Consider the following 23,347-nt stretch of genomic DNA (forward strand, 5'->3'; position numbering starts at 1 on the left):
ACAGTCATTTCTATTATGATATTTTATAATAATCTCATACAATACAATGTGCCCAACTAGAGCAGATGTGTGAGCATTGGGGTATGTTGTAATAAAGTACTGAGGACTACTGAAGTGGAGACTATTAGTGCGGGAGAACCTTATTAATTTTGCTAATCCATTTATGAGAGAATATACATAAAAAAATCCATCCCCCCGACATAGCACAATATATTAGGATTCATATTACTAAAACTTTAATATGTTTACAGAATATACATTAATATAACAAGACCAATGTGGATTTAGGTGCCTAACTTTAGGCACCCAAGTTTGAAAACTTTGCCCAAGATTCATGGTGGTGAGAAGGATGTTTATATGTAGCTCAAAGGGGAAGAGAGAACAAGAAAGGGAGGGGAATGCTGATTGGAAATGTGAGAAGCATTGCTGCTCCTCTAAAGTGAAGGAAGTGGCTGCTGTCTGTCAGCAGTGGCTCTCTTTTCTCCTGTGTGAGGAATGTACATCTAGGCCAGTGGTTCCCAAACGGGGGTTCGTGAACCCCTGGGGGTTCGCGAAATGTTACAGGGGGGTCTTGGGAAAAAATTCCTTAATGGTGGACAGAGCTGTCCCTAGGAACTCTGGGCAGCATGTGGCCAGCAGCCTGGAGCCTCTGGACTTCCAAGAGCTAAGCAGATCAAAGCAAGCCTATTTATCACACTGAGGAGATTTAAACTTCAAGACTCCTTATAAGAAATGGAAAGGGAGGTGGATATTTTTTTGCTGTTTTTAAAATGAAACAGGCAGCTAGTATTGTTTTTAAAATTATTATGAAGAACAAGTTTAAGCTTTATTGTAATATGTGGTGTTGGCCTGGACTACTCAAGAACTGAATGCTTGTGTAGGAGGAACTCTTTGAGTTGGCTTTTTAAATCCCTTCATACTGTTTCACATCTGATACTCCTTGATGAAACATAGGAACCTTGTCTTATAACAGGCTTATTAAGGGAGGTACAAGCTACAAAAGTGAGATCTTGGAAGAGTGTTGCCATTTCCATAAAATGTAATAAAAATACTGTAATGATAAATAATTAATAATAAATAGTGTGTAATAAGCATATCATAAAAACAAATGTTATATTTCCAAGATCACTGCTTTTATAATTTATACTCAGGTAAAGGAGAAAATCCCTGGAAACAGACATTTTTAGAAGGGGGTTCGCGAGACTTGACATTTTAGTGAAAGGGGTTCACAGGTTGTTAAAGTTTGGGAACCACTGATCTAGGCTGTTCCCTGAGGCACTAGCTCTGTTTTTCTCCCAGTTCTCCCCATCCTGTAACTCCTTGTCGCCATACCGTACATACTTGTATGCAAATCAATTTAGTTTATGAGACAATCAAAGCATTTTTATCAATGTTTGCATCTAAACTGGGTGGTGGAGGAGCGCGAGAGGTTACAGATAAGTACAGATGAGTAACTAAAACTAACTCACAGTTATCAAAATAAATGAACATTTTGTGATTAAGTAATCTTGATTTTTTTTTTACGTTTGCTCAATCACTAAGTGACAAAATTTGGTAATCTGCAGTGGTGAAGTTGCAAAGTTCATATTTTTATTACAAGAAAAATGACATGATTATTGACATTATTCAAAAATATAAAAGCATTCAGGCTTTAGAAAACTGTAAAACTATGTATTTTATACCTTTTGGGGTAGCTTATGTTTGTCAGTGTTCAGTCAGTTTAATTCAGCTCCAGGAAGATATAGATACAAAATAAAATAGTGCATCTTGAAGGTTACACATTGGTAACACAGGGGCTGGTTCATTAGCTATGTGATTTTGTTCTGAACACTATGCAAGAGATCCACATTCAAATGCTGAGTCTCTGACTCCCTAAAAGGAGGCAAACTCTTTATGCCAAATTAAGTGCAAGAATGTAATAAGAAAAGCCAAAGAGGAGTTTGAAGAACGGCTAGCCAAAAACTCCAAAGGTAATAACAAAATGTTTAAGTATATCAGAAGCAGGAAGCCTGCTAAACAACCAGTGGGGCCCCTTGATGATAGATACAAAAGGAACGCTTAAAGACGATAAAGTCATTGCGGAGAAACTAAATGGATTCTTTGCTTCAGTCTTCACGGCTGAGGATGTTAGGGAGATTCCCAAACCTGAGCCAGCTTTTGTAGGTGACAAATCTGAGGAACTGTCACAGATTGAAGTGTCACTAGAAGAGGTTTTGGAATTAATTGATAAATTTAACATTAACAAGTCACCGGGACCAGATGGCATTCACCCAAGAGTTCTGAAAGAACTCAAATGTGAAGTTGTGGAACTATTAACTAAGGTTTCAGAGTAGCAGCCGTGTTAGTCTGTATCCGCAAAAAGAACAGGAGTACTTGTGGCACCTTAGAGACTAACAAATTTATTAGAGCATAAGCTTTCGTGGACTACAGCCCACTTATGCATCCAAAGAAGTGGGCTGTAGCCCACGAAAGCTTATGCTCTAATAAATTTGTTAGTCTCTAAGGTGCCACAAGTACTCCTGTTCTTTTAACTAAGGTTTGTAACCTGTCCTTTAAATCGGCTTCTGTACCCAATGACTGGAAGTTAGCTAATGTAACGCCAATATTTTAAAAGGGCTCTAGAGGTGATCCCAGCAATTACAGACCAGTAAGTTTAACATCGGTACCGGGCAAATTAGTCGAAACAATAGTTAAGAATAAAATTGTCAGACACATAGAAAAACAGTTGAGCAATAGTCAACATGGTTTCTGTAAAGGGAAATCATGTCTTACTAATCTATTAGAGTTCTTTGAAGGGGTGAACAAACATGTGGACAAGGGGGATCCAGTGGACATAGTGTACTTAAATTTCCAGAAAGCCTTTGACAAGGTCCCTCACCAAAGGTTCTTAAGTAAAGTAAGTTGTCATGGGATAAAAGGGAAGGTCCTTTCATGGACTGAGAACTGGTTAAAAGACCGGGAACAAAGGGTAGGAATTAATGGTAAATTCTCAGAATGGAGAGCGGTAACTGGTGGTGTTCCCCAAGGGTCAGTCCTCAGACCAATCCTATTCAACTTATTTATAAATGATCTGAGAAAGGGGTAAACAGTGAGGTGGAAAAGTTTGCAGATGATACTAAACTGCTCAAGATAGTTAAGACCAAAGCAGACTGTGATGAACTTCAAAAAGATTTCACAAAACTAAGTGATTGGGCAACAAAATGGCAAATGAAATTTAATGTGGATAAATGTAAAGTAATGCACATTGGAAAAAATAACCCCAACTATGCATACAATATGATGGGGGCTAATTTAGCTACAACTAATCAGGAAAAAGATCTTGGAGTCATCATGGATAGTTCTCTGAAGATGTCCACGCAGTGTGCAGAGGCAGTCAAAAAAGCAAACAGGATGTTAGGGATCATTAAAAAGGGGATAGAGAATAAGACTAAGAATATATTCTTGCCCTTATATAAATCGATGGTATGCCCACATCTCGAATGCTGCGTACAGATGTGGTCTCCTCATCTCAAAAATGATATACTGGCACTAGAAAAGGTACAGAAAAGGGCAACTAAAATGATTAGGGGTTTGGAACGGGTCCCATATGAGGAGAGATTAAAGAGGCTAGGACTCTTCAGCTTGGAAAAGAGGAGACTAAGGGGGGATATAATAGAGGTATATAAAATCATGAGTGATGTGGAGAAAGTGGATAATGAAAAGTTATTTACTTATTCCCATAATACAAGAACTAGGGGTCACCAAATGAAATTAATAGGCAGCAGGTTTAAAACAAATACAAGGAAGTTCTTCTTCACGCAGCACACAGTCAACTTGTGGAACTCCTTACCCAAGGAGGTTGTGAAGGCTAGGACTACAACAGCGTTTAAAAGAGAACTGGATAAATTAATGGAGGTTAAGTCCATTAATGGCTATTAGCCAGGATGGGTAAGGAATGGTGTCCCTAGCCTCTGTTTCTCAGAGGATGGAGATGGATGGCAGGAGAGAGATCACTTGATCATTGCCCGTTGGTCCACTCCCTCTGGGGCACCTGGCATTGGCCACTGTCGGCAGACAGGATACTGGGCTAGATGGACCTTTGGTCTGACCCGGTACGGCCATTCTTATGTTCTTATGTTATGTTCTGCAGAAACAACTCCAGGCCAATCTAAGAAAAATAGTGATGGGTTTCAAAGAATTCCATCTCACTTTCCTAAACTGGAAGGAAGGCTAATATGACATGGGACTTTTAGGAAGGTGGGAAGTAAACTGCGGAGTAAAGCTTGCTGAAAACTGTCTGATGGAAAATTTTCCGTTTGAAAATACCAATGTAATTAAACCAAAATGTTCTGCAGGAGCAAGTCAATGCCATTGAAACTTCTGATGAAAATCAGACAAACAAGCTGCCTGGCTCACCTTTCTGGGGTCCCAGATACTTCCCCCTCCCCCCGCTTCCCTTGTTTCTGGGGAGCCTGGTTTCTCAGAATCCTTGACTCCTCAGCAGCTCATCAGGCAAGCATCTGGGAAGACCAAGAAGCTGAGAAGCCAAAAAAAAATTCATTTCCCCCAAATGGTATTTTTCTTGTCTTTTCTACCTGAGGAAAAAAATTGCGATTTTGTTTTTTGTTCCAATTTGGAATTATTTTTTTTTCCGTGTGTGGGGATTGGAAAATCCTATTCCCACACAGCTCTACTGGAGAGGGAGGAAGCTGGCAGAAAGACCTTTTACTCCTGAGGCCATTCTGTGCCAAAAAATTAAAAATTCTGCACACACTATTTCAAAATTCTGCAAGTTTTATTTGTCAATAAATAAATGCAGAGGCTCTAGCATGGCATTGGGGAGCTCTGGCCACTGGCTGCACGAAGGTGGGAGATCACCCAGCAGCCCCCCATCCCCACCCCATGACACGGACTCAGCGGTGAGGCTGCACCCGACTCTGACACAGCATAAGGCCTGAGCCTGCCCCAGCCCCAGAAACACCCTGGGGCCCTGCCTCTCTCTGCCAGGTGCACCAGGTGGGGGCAGGCAGGCTCAACCAGGCCGGATCCAAGTGTGAAGGGGATCAGTGTGTGGGGATCCAGGTGTGGGGTGAGAGGATTCTTTGTGGGACAATCTGGGTGCAGGCAGCTCAATGGGGGGGTCTAGGTGTGGGGGGATCTGGATGCACACAGGCTCATTGGGGGGGGTTCCAGGTGCAGGGGTAATGGGACTCTGCAGGGGCTTCCAGGTGAAGGTGGTTGGGGCTCAGCGGAGGGGTCTGCATGTGGAAGTCTCAGCAAGGGAGTTTGCTGGGGGAGTGGGGCTTGGTGGGGTGAGGGTCTGGGTACAGCTAGTTGGGGGTCATTGGCATGGGGGTCTGGATGTGGGGGCTCAGGGCGGTGCAGGAGGGATGGGGCTTGAGTACAGGGAGCTCAGTGGGGGGTGGTCTGAGTGCAGGGGTTGGGGGGTTCTGAGTCAAGGGTCTGGATGCAGGGGAGCGCCAAATGCAGGGGTTGAGGTCCAGTGCGGTGGGGTTCAAGTATGGAGGATTCTGGGTGTATGGGGTGAGGCTTGGCGGGGGTGTCTGGGTATGGGAGGTCCGGATGCATAGGGATTGGGTGGATGGGGGAGCAGCTCCCCATACAGTGATCCCTCCCCCTGCAGCTGAGGAGTGATGGGTCCAGGAGAGGATAACAAGCTTCCTGCAGCTGGGAGAGGTTTCTGGGTCTTGGTCTGACACAATCCCAATCACACCTTGGCAGGGGAAGAGGAAGTCCCATCCTCTCCTGCCTCCAGCCCAGCAGGGACTAGCAGCTGTTCCAGGCTTCAGGGTAGGAGTCACTGGGTGGGGTGTCCCCAGCCTCGTGGTGATTTACCTCTCTGCAGGCTGCCTGAAACTATGTACCTGCACTGCTAGGGAGTGGTGTATGACTGCTCTTGCAGCTTCCCTTTGCTTCCCTGTCAGAAAGTCTTTTTTCTACAGGGAAGCAAAGAAATCAGCGGGGGACATAAATTCTGCGCATGCACAGTGGCACAGAATTCCTGCGGGAGTAAGAGCCTTTAAAAATAACCTATATCTATTATCACAATGCAAATTGTAAATATGCTAATCGGTTCTGTTCTTTTTTGACATAGACGCAAATACCCTATCAGTGAAATGAGGATATTACTATTTTTTTCTTTAAAACATTCTACTGTATTTTTTTAAATCTAAAGCAAATATGATGGATGCCATACAAAATTTCTATTATACTGAGAGATTTTACCATTTTCCTGAACTTTCTTGTTACATAGCTATTGCTGAAAATGGTAAACATCTTTGAAAACTGTAGAACTTAAATGCACCACTTGTATGTTCTCAACTGATGGAAAACACGTAATTTCAAAGATAAATCTTTTGAAAAAAGCAAAAACCACCAGATTATTTAAAGTGGCTGTGAATAACGAGCTTCAGATTCATTAACATGGTACTTGTAGGCTGGCCATTTAAAAAAAAAAAGTCCCTTAGCCATATAAGGGCAATTAGGTAATGAATGATGTGTCTGAAGAGAATTGAAGCACACTGTATGTGGACATGTTTAAGAGGTTAGCTGACTCACTTGAGCATAGGAGGAGAATCATAATTCATAGAGCAGAAGGCCCAACATTTTTTTCTAGGGCTATCATCTAAGTTTAGAGCTATTTGTTACATAATGAAAATAAGAATGCTATACACAACTGAACAGAGACCGTACTCCTAATTGACTTATAGCTTTCACTGCACATTTTATTGCATTTTATGCTTACAATATAGATGCACTATAGATAATTGTTGAACAACTGAAAATACCTTAGAGAGTTTCATTTGCATGTTGGCAAAAACATGAAGGAAGCCAACAACTGCATCCCACAGCCTACTGTGAGCCAGACTCTGCTGGTTACCTATGCAAGGACCCTAAAAATAAAGAAAAGCATAAAGAAAAAATATGTATCAATCGGGTTAAGAAATACTTTTCCTATTTAAGACTCCTAGTTGAACAATCCAAGAAATAGGTACAATTTTCCATGAAGTTATTCTAGAATGTATTCCAAAATATAATCACCACATAGGTTGTGAATGTAATGCATTAGACAATCACAAAAATATCTATAGATTTTTACATTATGGACCAGATCCACAATTGATGTAATTGAGCATAGCTCAGTTCAAATCAATGAAGATGAAGCTATGTCAATTGCCAACTTACACCAGCTGAGGATCAGGCAGTGTATATGTAAATACATTTACTGTAAATATTGACATTTGAACATCCCTGTGTCAGGTTTCCATTTACCTGGATATATTCTGTAAGTGAGTTGAAAATTTGTTTGGTAACAGCCAAAGCTTTAGAGAAGTTACGCTGTCCAGATTCATCAATCACGTTTTTTCCTGAATAGTACCAATAGAAGTCACTAATTGATTCCTAAGAACAAATGACAATTATATTTTTCCACTCTCATATTATATGTTCAGCAATTACCATACATTATCACATCAACAGAAATTGAAATGGTAGATAGGATTTCACATTTTTATGTGCTTTTATTTCTAACCACAATAATGTTATACAATTTTGTCCAATTATGTGTTCTGCAGTTATCAATACTGAAATGCATTATCACTCAGTTGTTTTACAAAGACACATCTGACAGTTAAGGGCTGTTTAAAAATGAAGATAACAAGTGCGTACACTTTAATATTAAAGCTGTTAGTTACAGGATTACCACACTAGTAATCACAAATGAAATTAAGTCCATCCAAAATATGTGCAGTCATGAGCATGTGCACCAGGTGAGAGAGCAGAGGGTGCAGACAGCTTCCTCATTCACCTGCACAGGGGTGGGGACAAAGTGATCTTTGTGATACTCCCAGTGCAAAGACTACACAAAGCTAGTGCTGCTCTTCGTTTTAGCCTCACAAAAGTGCAAGGGGAGGGGAATAATTTATTCTTTGTTTTGTCTTTGTCTTTTTTTTTTTTTTTTTTTTACCTGAAGACGTAAGAGATAGTCAACAGTGCTGATAATAATATTCACTGTTGTAGTGTTGCCCATCTGAGTACGCAGGAAATTCTGAAAATCTGAAATCACAAATAATTTGTGTTTGATAAATATATATGTATAAGAAACAAAAAAATAGGAGATTATTCCACTATATTAAAGAGGAAAGTTACTCTTATAGCTACTAATTGTGAAAGACCATCTCATATACACTACACTTAAAAGCACTTATGCTTATCAAAGAGTCTGGAAATTTTATTGAAATATATCATAATTGAAACATATAACAAGAACTTTTTTGTGAATATCCTGCCATCCATCTTTCTATTAATGGTGAGATGCATAAATTCTGGAATGTCATTACGACTGTTAGTTAAAGGGTGAAAGTTAAAGATTGAACGTTGATTAGATTGCATGGTTTGTCACATTTTGAAGAACCACTTTAGCTTAGAGTGTTGACTTGATTATCTTTAGCAAAAAACAGAAAGTCAATTTGAATAGCATCAATACTAAGGACTACTGTCCTTCCTTTTAAGAGTCTGAATACAATCACTTTCCTGAAAATTCATTCCAGTCTACTTACCATTGTTATGACCTTCACAAAGCAGCTGTAAAAATCTAAACAGATCTCGAGTAAACTCATCATTCTGTAGCACTTTCTCACCTTGAAAATATATAGTACAATGAATGTGATCATTGTTCATTATGAAACATGCAAAACATATATTCTTCAAACAGCGTCCTTCAAAATAAGTGATTCTAATAAAAAGCAAATACTGTAAGCTGCTTTAAAGTAATTTTAAATAAATGTACTGAGAGTAATGATAATAAAACAAATTATGAAACAGAAAAAGCAAAAGCCAAAATATTTAGCACTCCAATGCATTCATGGTAAAAACTACTGGACTAAAGTTCTAATAAGTAAATGGTTAGTTGTCAATAAAACCATGCCTTAAATATGAAAGACACTTCTTTAATTAAGCATCAAACTCTTTGTCCAAGCTCAACACGCAACCTGCTGCAGACCATAAAACTAAACCTAAAGGATGTCTGGGAAGATGCAATTAAAGAAGATTTCTTTCTGTATTTGCAACACACAATAGCATCAAAAGCTGTAAACCCAAACGTACCACGCTCACGAACGATGACTGTGGATCAGAGAAAAATAATAAGAATACAGGATAAGCAAATTGTAAGTTACATGATAATTTCCGTTCAAATGTTTACTGCTAGAATTTTAATAAACATTAACCATGTTAAAAAGGCTAATCTAATCCTAATTTTAATGAGGCTATCAATAAACAGAGCAATGTGCTAAAACAGCCCTGAAAATTCCAGTTTTAGAAGGAAGCATAATAAACTCTTTAATTGCTACTTGAATTAAATGGGTTTTATTCATTGTACTTACGAGTTCCTTCTTCAGTAACCATTCCAAGGCCTTCTGCTTTATTCTGTCTCTCAAATGCATTCAAGTCAAGAACACTTTTAACAAAGCACAGAAAATTGAGAAAGTTCTACTGCTGTATGTAACGGCAAAATTAATTTCCTCCATGAACTCTCTGGAAGCCTTGACCCACACGTTTTACCCATTGTGATACACACAGACTCGTATATATAAAATGAAACATGTTTTAAATAAAAGGGTTTGGAGGGGGATATGGGCCCAGTGTCTGTTTCTGAAAAGATACAGGTTTAAATCTCCTCTTGATATACACCTATTACTACCATTAATATCAAGAGGAGTTACACATCTATATGTAGAAGAGAAAAGGAACCGAAAATATTATTCAATTGTGCCCCACCCCCAAAAAGGTCATAATTGGAGTTCACTTTATTTCTCATTCGTATAGTTTCTACCAAACTGTTATCATTTAAAAGGACTCTATTGAGAGTCTAATTGTCTTGCAAGGTCAAAATGTATTGAAAGATTGATTTTCTACTCCTGAGGGCATTCTGCGCCAAAAAAAATAAAAATTCTGCACATAATATTTTAAAATTCTGCAAATTTTATTTGTCAAATAAATCTGGAGGCTCCAACATGGAATTGGGGAGCATAGGCCACTGGCTGCACAAAGGTGGGAGATCACTGTGTAGCTCCCTGCCCCCTGCCCCCTGCCCCCGGGACAGGGACTCAATGATGCACCCAACCCTGACACAGCGCAAGGACTGTGCCTGCTCCAGAAACACCCCAGGGCCTCAGCAAGGCAGGATCCAAGTGTGCAGGGGCTTAGTGTGGGGGGATCCAGGTGTGGGTTGAGAGAGTTCTATGTGGGGCAATCTTGGTGTGCTCAGTAGTGGATCTGGGTGCGGGAGCTTGTTGGGGGGTTCTGGGTGCAACGGTATTGGACTCTGCAGGAGGGTCCAGATGAAGGTGGTTGGAGCTCAGCAGGGGGATAGAGCATGGCGGGGGTCTGATTGTTGGGGGCTCAGTGGGGGGGTCCAGATACTGGGGGAGTGGGGCTCAGTGGGGTGTGGATCCAGCTGCAGCTGGTTGGGGCTTGATGGGGAGGGGATCCGGGTACAGGTGGCTTGTCGCAATGGTCCAGTTGCAGGGTGAGTGGGGCTCATCAGCGGGGTTCTAAGTGTGGTGTATGTGTGTGTGTGTGTGAGACTCGGCGGCAGAGTCTGGGTATGAGGGGGTCTGGATGCATGGGGATTGGGTGGATGGGGGAGCAGCTCCCTGTACAGGGATACCTCCCCCTCCAGTGGAGGAGTGATAGGTGCAGCAAGTGGGGCCGGGATTTTCAGAGCTTCCTGCAGCTGCGGAGAAATCTGAGGGTGGTCTGATCTGGCTCCGACCTCCACATCCCAGCCGGGACTAGCAGCTGAGCCTGCCATAGGATAGGAGCCACCAGCCAGGTCTTCCCAAGTCATGCTCCCTGCCCCACAGTGATTTACCTCTCTGGCAGCTGCCCTGGGCACCCGAAACATACTGCTAGAGAGCATGACCGTTCTTGTGGCTTCCCTTTGCTTCCCCATCAAAAAGTCATTTTTCTGTGGGGAAGCAAAGAAATCTGTGGGGGGACATAAATTCTGTGCATGTGCAATGGTGCAGAATTCCCCCAGGAATAACTTTTATTGCTAATACAGCAAAGCTCATTTCCCAGAACAGAATATGGTAACCTCTCTCTCTACACTGGTGAAATAATTTTATTTCTCTAATCTGAATACATTTTAATCTTTTTAGCTAGTGCAGTTCATTTAGTTTCACAGTGACACATGCACTTGTTTTTATTCACAGTGATATTATTTAAAACCAAAAATTGAAACACTAGCATATTGTTTCCAGTGTCCTTTACATTTTATGGTCTGTCTTCAAATGAACTTTGTTTTTACTATTGCCCAGAAAGACACACATGGGCAATAGGTACTACTGTCATTGCAGATCACCACTGAGATAAAACCTACTAAATGCTGTATTACTCTTATATGTGCTTGCTAAGAAATACAAGGTCAGCCTACGCTTTATCTTCTCTTGGAAGAATATTCCACAGATGAACTTATTCTTCTTAAGTGCCTAAGATCCACAAATACAATTCCCTCTAGATCAATTCCCAGCTCAGTGGTTGACTGCTGTAATCCAAACCTTCAAAATGCACCAACTCTGAGCAATTAGCCACCAAACTAGATGCTACTAAAGCTGTAACAACATGGTTTGTGCTTTTACCTGCAAGACTGCATTAAGCCAGAGAGACTCTGAAAAAATCCAGCATCCTTCTTCTCTTTAAGGTAATCTAACATTTTCTAGAGGAGAGAGAGATTTAGGAAAATCTATATAAAAATCATCATAATTTGACAATTTGCCAAATTATCATTGTCATATTGACAAAACTGGCCAGTAATATATTTGATCTTTGCTTTGACTAAAATGTAGTTTGCTCTAGCCTTAATCATGTTAGTATGCATCTAATTGTTCAACCAGCCAGAATATTACTCCCCACATTTTTTGCCATCTAATCTAAAATTAACCAAACTCCTCTTAGCATAAGAGCAGTAGTAATAAACTAAAATTCTCAAAATAATATGCTTCCTTTACAAAGAGAAGGCTTGTAAAAGTTAAATATTGTTACCTGCTGAACTAAGGTATTACCAGCATTTAGAATGGCAATGCCAAGTTTTAATGTTTCAATAACCATGGGGCCCAGTTCACCTGTCAAAACAATCATATAATAATTAAAATCTGTGCTAACGTAACTGATTAGATTGGAAAAACAGAACAGAGACTATACCTAATGTAGTTCATAATATGCATTTAATTCTGATTTATTATATACTATGCACTTAGTAAGCTGATATATTTATATAATTGCAAATTGGTTTAACATAATTTAAATACTTCACAGAACTTTACCTTTGCTTGCACTAATCATCTGAAGAACCATCTCAGCAGCTCCACGATCGTGCAGACGAGCTTGCTGATAAAGAGTTTTCTGCTTTTCCATTTCTTTCTCCTGAGTTTGGAAACAACCACCACAATGAATGCACTATTTGCATGTACATACAGCATGACCAGTACGGCTATAGAGTCAGATTAGCTGCACTCAGGCAGAGCTTGGCTGGACCACAAAATCTGATCCATAATGCACCTGGTGGCCAGAAGATAGGCTTCTCTCTCAAACTGCTCCATCTTTTAAAGGAGTGTTGTTTATACACAGTGTTTTTAAACCTTCTGTTCCTTAATTCATCTATTCCTCACCTGTACATCTCCTCTACAAGAGGGTGGGAAATATTCAGCAACAAGAAAATTTAAAATAGGCAACATTGTCTGAATCTAAAGGATGGATTTTGTTGGCTATAGATCTGTGTGCTTGTGCCAAATGTGAACATCAAAATTAGAAGTGGGCTTTGAGCAGGAGGTTGGACTAGATGACTCCTGAGGTCTCTTCCAACCCTAATCTTTCATGATTCTAAAGTGAAATAAGAACTGACCTTTATGTTTTCTCAGCCCCTAAAATAATCTGAACTTTATTAAAGGTTGGGAAATATCTGATTAAAACCACCTCCCTCTTCCTGCAGAACCTTTACCATTCCTGGATGCCACTTCCTAAATCAGTTCTTCCCCTCATACTGCTGCTTCCTGCCTGTAGTCTGCATGTTCGAATCTCTTTAATTGAGCAGTTTTTATGATCACAAAAATACACAAAAATTTGGATTTATTTGTACTGAGGACTTCTCTTTCAATCTACTTGTGTTTATTTGTTAGGTATATCCACTATGTACATAACTAATATTCAAATCAGTTATAATGTTGGTTAAAGAAATAAAGCCTGACTGACTGGTATACTATTACATTTTGCAAAAAGAACGGGAGTACTTGTGGCACCTTAGAGACTAACAAATTTATTTGAGCATAAGCTTTCGTGGGCTACAGCCCACTTCTTCGGATGCATAGAATGGAACATATATTGAGGAGATATATACACATACAGAGAGCATGAAAAGGTGGGAGCTGTCTTACTTAATTGGCCTCTCAGAGTTGGTAAGAGAAAAAAAACTTTTGAAGTGATAATCAAGATAGTCAGTCAAGATAGCCCAGTACACACAGTTTGATAAGAAGTGTGAGCATACTTACATGGAGCCTAAGTTGATTGTATCTAGTTTGCATATCAATTCAAGCTCAGCAGTTTCTCGTTGGAGTCTGTTTTTGAAGCTTTTCTGTTGCAAAATTGCCACCCGCAGGTTTGTCATTGAGTGACCAGACAAGTTAAAGTGTTCTCCTACTGGTTTTTGAATGTTATGTTTGAATGTTCTTGCTAAGTTAATGGCTACAAGAAAAGTGATGTTATGGAAAGGAGGGACATGGAGCAAGTAGCTAAAGGCTCAAAACACGGGAGGATGACTTGGGAGTACTGAAAGAACAAGATTCAGGTCCCACTGGGGAGTAGACTTCTGAGTAGGTGGGAAGGTTTTTATTAGGCCTTTCCAGAATCTATTGGTCAGTGGATGTACAAAGATTGAGTAGCCCTGAGAAGTTGGATGGTATGCACTGATTGTCGCCAAGTGGTCTTGCAAGGAGCTGATGGACAAACAATGTTTTCAAAGATAAGATGTAGTCCAAGATGAGAGAAATATTTGTAGTCTCTGGGAGAATGCCTTTTTGGAGTGCTCAAGAAGAGGAGTGCTTCTATTTAGCTAGGTAACATTTGGTAGTATAGTTCTTTCTACTGTTACAGAGGATTTCTCATTTGGCTGTGGAGCATGAATGTTCTAAGGATGATGCCTATCCAAATACCAAGCCTTGAGGTGGAGTGTACACAGATCGGGGTGCTTGATCTTGCTGTTCTCACTGGGTCAGGAGTTCAGGGAATGTTGATAGGATGATTGGTGGTCAGGATGACATCCATAGGATCTTGGGAAACTAGAACTGGTGGGGCCAGAAGGGGGCAATGAGGATGCCCCATGCTCTGTCCTGCTGGATTGTGTGTAAAACTTGTGACAGGAGAGGTAATGGATGGAAGGCACAATTGAACTGGTCCAACCAAGGAAGAAGCAGAGTGTCACCCTGGAAGTGGTGACCTAGTGCTCCTCTGAAGCAATATGTGGTGCATTTCCTGTTCACTTGAGAGCTGAACAGATCCCTGGTTGGGGGCCGCCATTGAGTGAAAATACTATGCAGTATTGAGTCATGGAGCTCCCTCTCATGGTCAATTGGAAAATGTGCTTGCAGATACCCTCAGCAGACATGTTGCTTCCCTTGAAGGTAGGTTGCCAATAGGGTGATTTGATTGCTGATATGCCAGTTCCAGAGACTGACTGCTTCTGTACATAGAAAGGCGGATCTTGCTCCCCCCTGCTTGTTAGTGTAGAAGACAGTCATAGTGTTGTCTGACATTATAAGGACATGGTGAGCGCAGATAAACAGAAGAAAGGACTCACATGGCTTCTGGACTGCTCAAAACTTCAGGATATTGACATGCATCCTGGATTCTCAAGATGTCCAGGCACATTGTGCTGTGTGGCTGTTCATGTGGGCTCCCCAATCTAATAGGGATGCGTCTGTAATAATGGTCCTGGCCAGATACCCAATGAGGATTTGTCCACAATAGCAGCGAAGACAATAACTTGGCCGGAACTGTCACTATGAGGTTCATAGAATGACGGCTTGGAGACTATACTGACCACAGCCAAGTTTGAAGGTAATGAAGGTGGAGTCCTGCGAATGGGATGATGTAGGTGCACAAACCCATATAACCTAAGAGGGACAGACATGTCTTGATGGGTAGTCAAAGGTTGCTTGTGACATGAGTTATGATATTGTTCATGGTCTGGAACCTGTCCTTGGGCAGGTACAGTTTTGCGGTGATGGAATATAAAGTTGCCCCGATGAAGTCCAGAGATTGTGTGGGGGTGAGAACAGATTTTTTTTAACATTCATTCTGACTCCCAGTGAAGAGAGGATGTGTAGCATCATGGAAGGGGATGCATAGGCTTCCTGGCAGGACTTGGCAACAAGGAGCCAGTCATTGAGATCATGATGTCTGATGTGGGCTGCTACTACTGAGAATATCTTGGCAGGACCGGCCCACAACATTTTGGCACCTGAGGTGGGGAGCTCAAATGACGCCCCTATGCTCCCTCACTTGGGCCAAAACTTTGAAAGGTCTCAATTCTGCCTTCTTCCTGTTCTACTCCTCTCATGGTACTGCTCTGCTACCTACCCCAATAAAAGAGAACTAACAACTTAAGATGCCTTGTTCAAAAATGTTAAGTAACACTTAACTTTCAAACGCCTGAACAACCAATGTAACTTTTCTTGTCCGCATAGTAAACACTGGCATTTTTATCTGTTCGAATAATCAAAGTGATGCTTTCCATGCCTTCTTGGTTGCAAAGGTTTGAACTGCTTCCTGAAGGTCTACAGTCTGGGCCAGCTCATGCTCTATTGAGAAGGTTGCAAGGTTGACCAGCCTCTCCTGTGTCACTGTGGAGCGGAGATGTGTTTTTATTAACTTCAGCTTAGAGAAGCTGCGTTCTCCATTAGCAACTGTTACAGGAAGTGTTAGAAGTATGCGCAGAGCAACAAAAGCATTTGGAAAGAGGGTGGTCATCTTATTTGTGCACATATATTCCAGAACAACCTTTGGAGTTGATCCTCCTGAAATGTATCTTGAAAGGGCTTTCAGTTCATCACCTAAATCACTCGCATCAATATTGCGCATGTCATCATGTATCGACACTATCTCTAGTGCTATGCATTGCTGGTGTAGGTCTTCTTCAGGTACAGTGAGGAGTTTTGGAATATCATACAACATCCCAAATATACTACTGTGTTCCTTGAGCTGCATGAAACATTCTTCAACTGACTGACTATATTGCACAATCTAGCACCTGGTTAAAGAATTCAACTTTGAATTGTTGTTTGGGGTCTCTTATGGGATTATCCCGTGCCTCATAACCAATATGTCTTCTTCTTCTTATATTCTTGAATGGGTGGGAAAATAGCTTCAGTGTGAAGTTCCTCTGCCAACTTCTGCGCACTCTTCAGAACATTTTGAAATCCCTCATCTGACCAGTAAGACTGTAGGTATGACTTTGCTTTGTCCAGTTGTTCCATTGCTCCAGATATATCAAGGTCAACACCTTGGAGTCTCTTGCTTACAACATTTATTTCAAACAGTATGTCATGCCACAACACTAAGCCACACAGAAATTTGAAGTTATGTATGTTTCTGGTGATTCCATTTCCCTATGCCACTGTTCTCCATTTCCTGTCATAGCATTATCCTCCATAATGGCAACTATGGCATCATCTATCTTCCCAATTAGGTGTTTGATAGGCTTTATCGCCTCCACTCGACTTTCCCATCGTGGGGCACTAACTGGTTTCAGTGTCAGAGAGGATGTTCCCAGATGTTGCTTCAAAATTTGCCATTGATGAGATGATGCAGAGAAAAATACACAGATGCTTTGAATTACATTAAAAAATTCAGCAGCCTCATTAGAAGCTGATGCTGCATCACTGACCACCAAGTTCAATGAATAAGAACGGCATGGGACAAAAAAAGCTCGAAAGTTTAACTCTTGGATCTGTATCTGCATTCCTCTGTTCTTTCCTCTCATGTTGGCATCAATGTCGTAGCCCTGACCTCTCATGTCAGCTATCACAATTCCCGTATCTTCCAGCTTTTTAAGAAGCACATTTGTCATACCAGCTCCTGTAGTATCATCAATGTCAATAAATTCTAGAAAATGCTCTCTGGCAGTCACCATTGCAGGGACATTTTCACTAGGTTCTGTTGTTGTTACAAAACACATCATTAAAGTCATTTGCTCCGTATGGCTGATGTCAGGTGTGCAGTCCAGAATAACAGAATAATATCTTGCTGACTTCAGATCTGCCACAATCTTCTGTTTGACTTTTCTTGCCAGTAACTGTATGATCTCATTTTGAATTGTTTTTCCAGGGTAGTGATGTGTGTACATTTCTTGGGTGGTGACTCTTCTTAGATGCTCCTGGAGTACAGTATCAAACTCAGCCATCAGCTCCACAATTTTAAGGAAGTTTCCATTGTTTGGCACATACAGCTGATCTGAAGTGCCACACAGTGCTAGGTTTTGGGTAGCAAGCATTCTCACAATGGCAATGAGCCTTTTCAGAACATTTTGCCAGTAAAGAGACTTATGCAATCTTCTCTTGATGCTGATCATCTATGGTGGTCTTTAACCTTAGTCTCATCTCAAGCTTTTTCCACCTATGGAATGCTCTCTGGTGATTTGCTGCCTTCTCATGGCATGCCAGATTTCTAGCCAGATTTTTCCAGTCCTTTGTTCCTGTAGAACCCAATGTGGCTGGACCATTAGACTGGAAGAGTTTGCAACAAAAACAGTATACAGCATTCTCGGTTTTTGAGTACACAAGTCAGGGCCTCTCCACTTTGTCACCATTGGGGATTTTGCACCAGTAATGTGTTGGATGGAAACTTCTATTTTCATTGTCTTTGGGGAACATGAAGTTTTTCCACTTACTGTAGCTCATGCAGTACAAGGAAGTCCCTCAGGCTACTGCTCAAGTGGGTCCACAGTCTTAGATCATCTAGACTTAAGGAACTAAACTCAGCAGCAGCTGTTTCTTGCGTCTCCACCACACTCTTCTCTGATCTACACTTTTCTTCAGGAATGTGCACGGTTACATCCATTTGAGATGGAGATATGGATGCTTCAGTAGCTGCCAGGTCACCTGAACTCTGACTAACTGGAAGATCAGGCATCTCCTCACCACTCACATCCTCACTGGGGCCGGAAGACTCACCGTGAACATTTGTGTCTATGTATCTCAGGAGAGCTCCTTCCTGCTTAGGTAGAAAAGCTTCCTTTGCTTTCTTTCTTTTTCTGAATGCTGCCCCAGAGGGGCGTTTTCTTCTTTCACTCATGACTGCTGTTCTGTGCCACCTAGAGTGGCTCTCAACACTCAATTGAAGGGGACAAATAAGCAGGTTGCTAGCAGGGCCTGAGTGAGGGAAGATATCAGTATATTAAGGACCTAACTGGCTCCTACTACTTCAGTTGACTGCCTGTTCTCCTCAAGTGGGTTCAAGGAAGCAGCAGGAAACAGGAAGCTCCTTGAGAAGCTGGTGTTAATCAGTCCAGACTTCTGGGGGTGCTAGACAGGTACGTAAGAGGCTTCTCCCTCCTCTCTCTCCCTGCAGCTCCTGCTGCTTTCTGTTATTCCCTCACCTTTTCTCCTGCCTGCCTGTTATGTCTCCTGTGTCCTCCTTCCTCCAGCACAGCACTCCACCGTCTCTATGCATCTAGATCAGAGAGAATACATATGCACCAGCAGCAGACACAATTTTCTACACTCTGGGTCCTAGTGGCGTCCCCACACTCTGGCATCTGAGGCGGCCACCTCAGTTCACCTCATGGTAAGGCCAGCACTGTATCTTGGTAAAGGTCACTATTCTGAAGGAGTGTACTTGGTGCTGAAAATGGTCGGAGCCTTCCATGAATCTAAGAAAGCATTTGTGAGCAGGATGAATGTCTACATGAAAGTACTTGTCCTGCATATCGAGAGCCATGAACCACATGCCCTTTTCTAAAGATGGAATTATAGCTGTCAATGGGAGCACGTGAAATCTGAGTTTGTGAATGAAATGGTTGAGATGGCAGAGGTCGAGGATTGGTCTCCAACCATTCTTCTTTTTTGGGTATCAGGAAGTAGGTAAAGTAAAACCTTTTCTTGGTATTGAGAAGGGATGTATTTTATTGCTCGTCACTGCACTGTTACCTCTTGTTTGAGAATACTCTCATGAGAGTGGTCCCCAAAGGTGAGTGGGGACGGGTTTTTTGGAGGAAGTAGGGATGCAAACTCTATTGTTTAGCCAAAGTGGATGATATTCAGCACCCACTTGTCCATTGTTACTGCACTCCAGGTGTTTAAAAGGAGTGCTAAATGACCCCCAAATGGTGTGAGGGGATTGAGGGGTTGGTCTTAGTGTTTTGCGGCTCTTAAGATCCTGTCAATAATAACATTGAGGGGGGCTGAGATTGAGGTGTTCAGCCTGTTACAGATGGTGTAGGAAAATGGGACGTTTGACCCCTCTGTCTCTTATGTGGTAGTTCATAGAGACTCTGGTGGAAAAACTGCTGAGCCACATATCTAGATTTGAGCAATGGGCGGCGAAACTTCCTCTTGGGGCAGGCATGTATATCCCCAGCGAACAGAGGGTAGCCCTGGAATCCTTCATGGAGGGACTTGTCCATTGAAAAGAGGTTGAAGAGGTGTGATTCATCAAAGGGGAGGTCCTCAATGGTATTCTGGACCTCCCTTGGGAACCCTGATGCATGGAGCCATGACTCCATGTGCACGATAATAGCCGTGAATACTCCTTTCTAGATCCATTGCTAGATTAACTGATAAACTATGTAGAATAAATGTATTTGATAGAGAGATTAATGAAATAAGGATGGTTGCATGATGCTCCAAAAGATTAAACTGCTCCAGGTATTAGGGGCAGCATGGAAGACGACAAAAAGATGACAGTGGGAGAAGGAAACTTAGGGAGTGTTGAGGTGTGAGCTAGAGCAGAGTCAACAGAAGGGAAAGTAAGAAGAAATGAAAACAAAATATAGCTCAGCTGGCAGAATTTATTATTTTTTTAAATAATTTTGACTGATAATGTTTATTTTTTAGTATTTTTTCCATTTTTATCTATTTACATTTTCACAGTTGCAGGAAACTCTGGGGGAAATCAGACAGACAGAAATCAGACAATAGACAATGAGTTTCAAAATATTAAAGTTTTATAACCATTGAAACACAAATTGTCAAAACAGGAAGTAAATATCTTAAAATCAAACTCTATTAAGTTCTCAATCAGCATTTTTCATTCTTTACCTATCTGTAAATTTCTGTTATTATCGATGAAAATATTTTTTCATCAGTTTGTGCCTGTAACTTGATGTTTATTGACATTTACAGATAAAAATCTAATCTTTCCAAGCCTAAAAATAGGCAGGAGCAGATTCAGGCAAAGCCTTAAGGGTAACGGATTAGAAATTTGAGCGTGATGCAGATAGCTTGCCAGCCTATTCTATAGCTTTTCTGGTTCCAGAAATTTGTGTCAATACATTGATCTGCTATTATATAAATAATGTAGCAAAACTTCTCCATATCCTCCACATGGCTATTGTCATTGCATCTCTTCTATCAGGCTCCTGTCAAAATGATGTTCTGTGCTTTAACTCAGTGTGGAAAGACAGTTTAAACTCTCACCTCAAATGTCTTCTCTTTTTCTTCATCCTCTTCTTCCTCTTCTTCACTTTGACAGCTCTTTTTACATTAGAACAAGAAATTGCAAATTTATACTCAGTTCGAAACAAATTGTGGTTATTTTTATTACAATTTGTGCTGAGTGAACAAAAAGCAATTAACAGAAACTTTCTAAAACAATTACAAGCATAAGCAGAAAATTAAGCATATTAAAACCTACTCTATGTAAATACTGCAACTTTACTTACTACTGACAATGCAGCTAGCAAAGAGATTTAGAGAGGGAAAAGCCATTAGTAGTTAAAGCATTTAAAATATATATATTTATAATGTTTAACACTTATGCTCCTGAATGCTAAGAAATTAATATTCCTCAAGGCTGAGAGTGCCTTAAAGTATTAGCCCACACGTAGAAAAACTCAACAAATAAAATGAAGTTGCTATTCCAGGTTGTGGTTTTTTGGTCATACTTCAGTACATTTATCTATAGTATATGCCTTTGATCTCATGTTTTTTTCTCAGATGAAGTTGTAATTCCATTTGACCCTGTTATGAATATTGATTTTTATTGATTTGTGTCTGTAAGTACTGATTGCCAAACATTAAATGCAATCCAGGGATTAAAGCATGCTGATTTTCTATGACCTATTTCATAATAAATATATTGTTAAGGAGCAAATATTAAGTCCTGTCTCCGTCCATACTTTAGGTAAGTTTACACTGAAGTCAATAGTAGTTTTGTCTGAAGAGGGTCTCTAAAAATTTTTATTTTTAAGCATTAAATCATTTTCTGTTTAAGACAGTGTAGCAGAAGTGGCAAAATAGTAATTTTCTGTAGTAGGAAAAGTCCCATGTTTGGGCCCTAACAACGGGTTAAATTCTGCCATCAATTACACCTGTGCTAATCCAATGAATTAAATCCAACCCCATGGGAGTACGTAACTCAGGGAAGAACTTGATTCAATGTTTCCATAAAAATATGGCTAGAGTACAAACCAGGAACCACTAATATCAAGAGACAAAAGGATAAAAGGAGAAAGCATGCAGAAAATATACACAAATAAATTGGAGGTGCATGTGTGGGATGGGGAATGGGGCTTGAAATTAAATATTTACCTTGGCCATCATGGCTGAATAGGCAGTGTATAAAGGATCATCATCTAGTTTGCTGTAGGGGGAAAAAATGTAATTCAAAATGCTTATTATATGGGTTTAACATCAGAGGTTCTTATAATGCTGCCAGAACGCAGGTTTCATTTTCATTAAGGGGAAGGTATACACTTCATTACCTGCAAGCCATATTGTAAACATATCTCCTAATCTCTCAGTCCATGTGAAATTCTTTGTTAAAACGTATTTTATTCATATGTATGTGCAGGTGAGTAAGATAGTTATGTATTTTACTGCTGATTAACAGGCAGTGCTGATGTGTGGAAAAGCAGGCTGGAGATAACAGTTATAGCTATTCCTGTTGTCTAATGATTATCTGTGATAAGATTATAGGTAGATTATGTATTAAAAAAACATAGGGAAGAATCTGCAAAACAGTGCAGGATTGCTTTGCTTGTCTGTAATTTGTTCTTCTACTAGTAGTAGGGTTACCATATCTAATAAATAAAAAAAGACGACCCTCCACGGGCCCTGGCCCCGCCCATTTCCCCACCCTAGCCCCGCCCCAACTCCGCCCCCTCCCCGCACTAACTCCGCCCCTCCTCCCTCCCACTCCCAGCCACGGGGAAAGGGCTGCCCCAGCGCTACCGGCTTCAGGGTTTGCTGGGCAGCCCCCAGACCCTGCGCCCCCGGCCGGCGCTTCCCCAGCGCAGCTGGAGCCCGGGAGGGGAAGTGCCCAGCCGGGGGCGCAGGGTCTGGAGGCTGCCCGGCAAACCGTGAAGCTGGTAGCGCTCGGGCTTTGGGCAGCCCCTATGCCTCCGGACCCTGCGCCCCCAGCCGGGCACTTCCCCTCCCGGGCTCCGGCGGCGCAGGGTCCAGAGGCACGGGGGCTGCCTGAAGCCGGTAGCGCTCGGGCAGCCCGGCTCTTAAACAGAGCCGAAGAGGAGCAGAGCCTCCAGCCGCGGCGGCTCTGCTCCTCCCCGACTCTTCGGCTCTGTTTAAGAGCCGGGCTGCCTGAGCGCTACCGGCTTCGGGCAGCCCCTGTGCCTCCGGACCCTGCGCCGCCGGAGCCCGGGAGGGGAAGTGCCCGGCTGGGGGCGCAGGGTCCGGAGGCATAGGGGCTGCCCAAAGCCGGTAGCGCTCGGGCAGCTCAGCTCTTAAACAGAGCCGAAGAGTCAGGGGGGGAGCAGAGCCGCCATTTTCCCGGACATGTTCGGCTTTTTGCCAATTCCCCCTGGACGGGGGTTTGACTGCCAAAAAGCCGGACATGTCCGGGAAAAAGAGGACGTATGGTAACCCTAACTAGTAGTCTAATTGCAAATAAGGCAGCAACTGGCATTACCAGGAAATCACACTCTCCCACCAGTGGTATTTTGAACCATTTTCCACATATTGCATGAAGTGTGATGAAAACTTGCTAATAATATGAATATATATATATATAAAGTACCAAACAGCAGTGGGATCATCCTGGCAGCAGGCAAAAATTATTAATTTGGGCTCATATGCCTCTGAGAAATTGAGCCTCGCAATGCCTGCATTACATATTCACT

The 23,347-nt window shown here is 41.6% G+C and overlaps 1 protein-coding gene across 21 annotated transcripts in view; it reads right to left on the reverse strand.

Moving 5' to 3' along the window:
- Positions 1–23,347, reverse strand: part of RYR3 (ryanodine receptor 3) — a 561,484-nt gene that overhangs the window by 64,918 nt on the left and 473,219 nt on the right. For 17 of the 21 annotated variants that reach the window (XR_010601063.1, XR_010601064.1, XM_065595379.1 and 14 more), the window contains 11 exons: positions 21,801–21,852; positions 20,688–20,744; positions 12,327–12,426; positions 12,046–12,125; positions 11,643–11,719; positions 9,384–9,457; positions 9,106–9,123; positions 8,559–8,639; positions 7,967–8,055; positions 7,273–7,401; positions 6,789–6,893 (listed from right to left, as the gene is read on the reverse strand). Coding sequence is in view for 19 of the 21 variants with exons in the window: in XM_065595379.1 (XP_065451451.1) it covers positions 6,789–6,893; positions 7,273–7,401; positions 7,967–8,055; positions 8,559–8,639; positions 9,106–9,123; positions 9,384–9,457; positions 11,643–11,719; positions 12,046–12,125; positions 12,327–12,426; positions 20,688–20,744; positions 21,801–21,852 (862 nt within the window). In the remaining 2 variants the exon portion in view is untranslated. The remainder of the gene's footprint in view (positions 1–6,788; positions 6,894–7,272; positions 7,402–7,966; positions 8,056–8,558; positions 8,640–9,105; positions 9,124–9,383; positions 9,458–11,642; positions 11,720–12,045; positions 12,126–12,326; positions 12,427–20,687; positions 20,745–21,800; positions 21,853–23,347) is intronic. The other 4 variants (XM_065595380.1, XM_065595375.1, XM_065595371.1 and 1 more) reach the window with 1 other exon arrangement.

Source organism: Chrysemys picta, chromosome 4, assembly GCF_011386835.1.
Source record: "Chrysemys picta bellii isolate R12L10 chromosome 4, ASM1138683v2, whole genome shotgun sequence".
In the NCBI taxonomy this organism is placed as follows: Eukaryota; Metazoa; Chordata; order Testudines; family Emydidae; genus Chrysemys; species Chrysemys picta.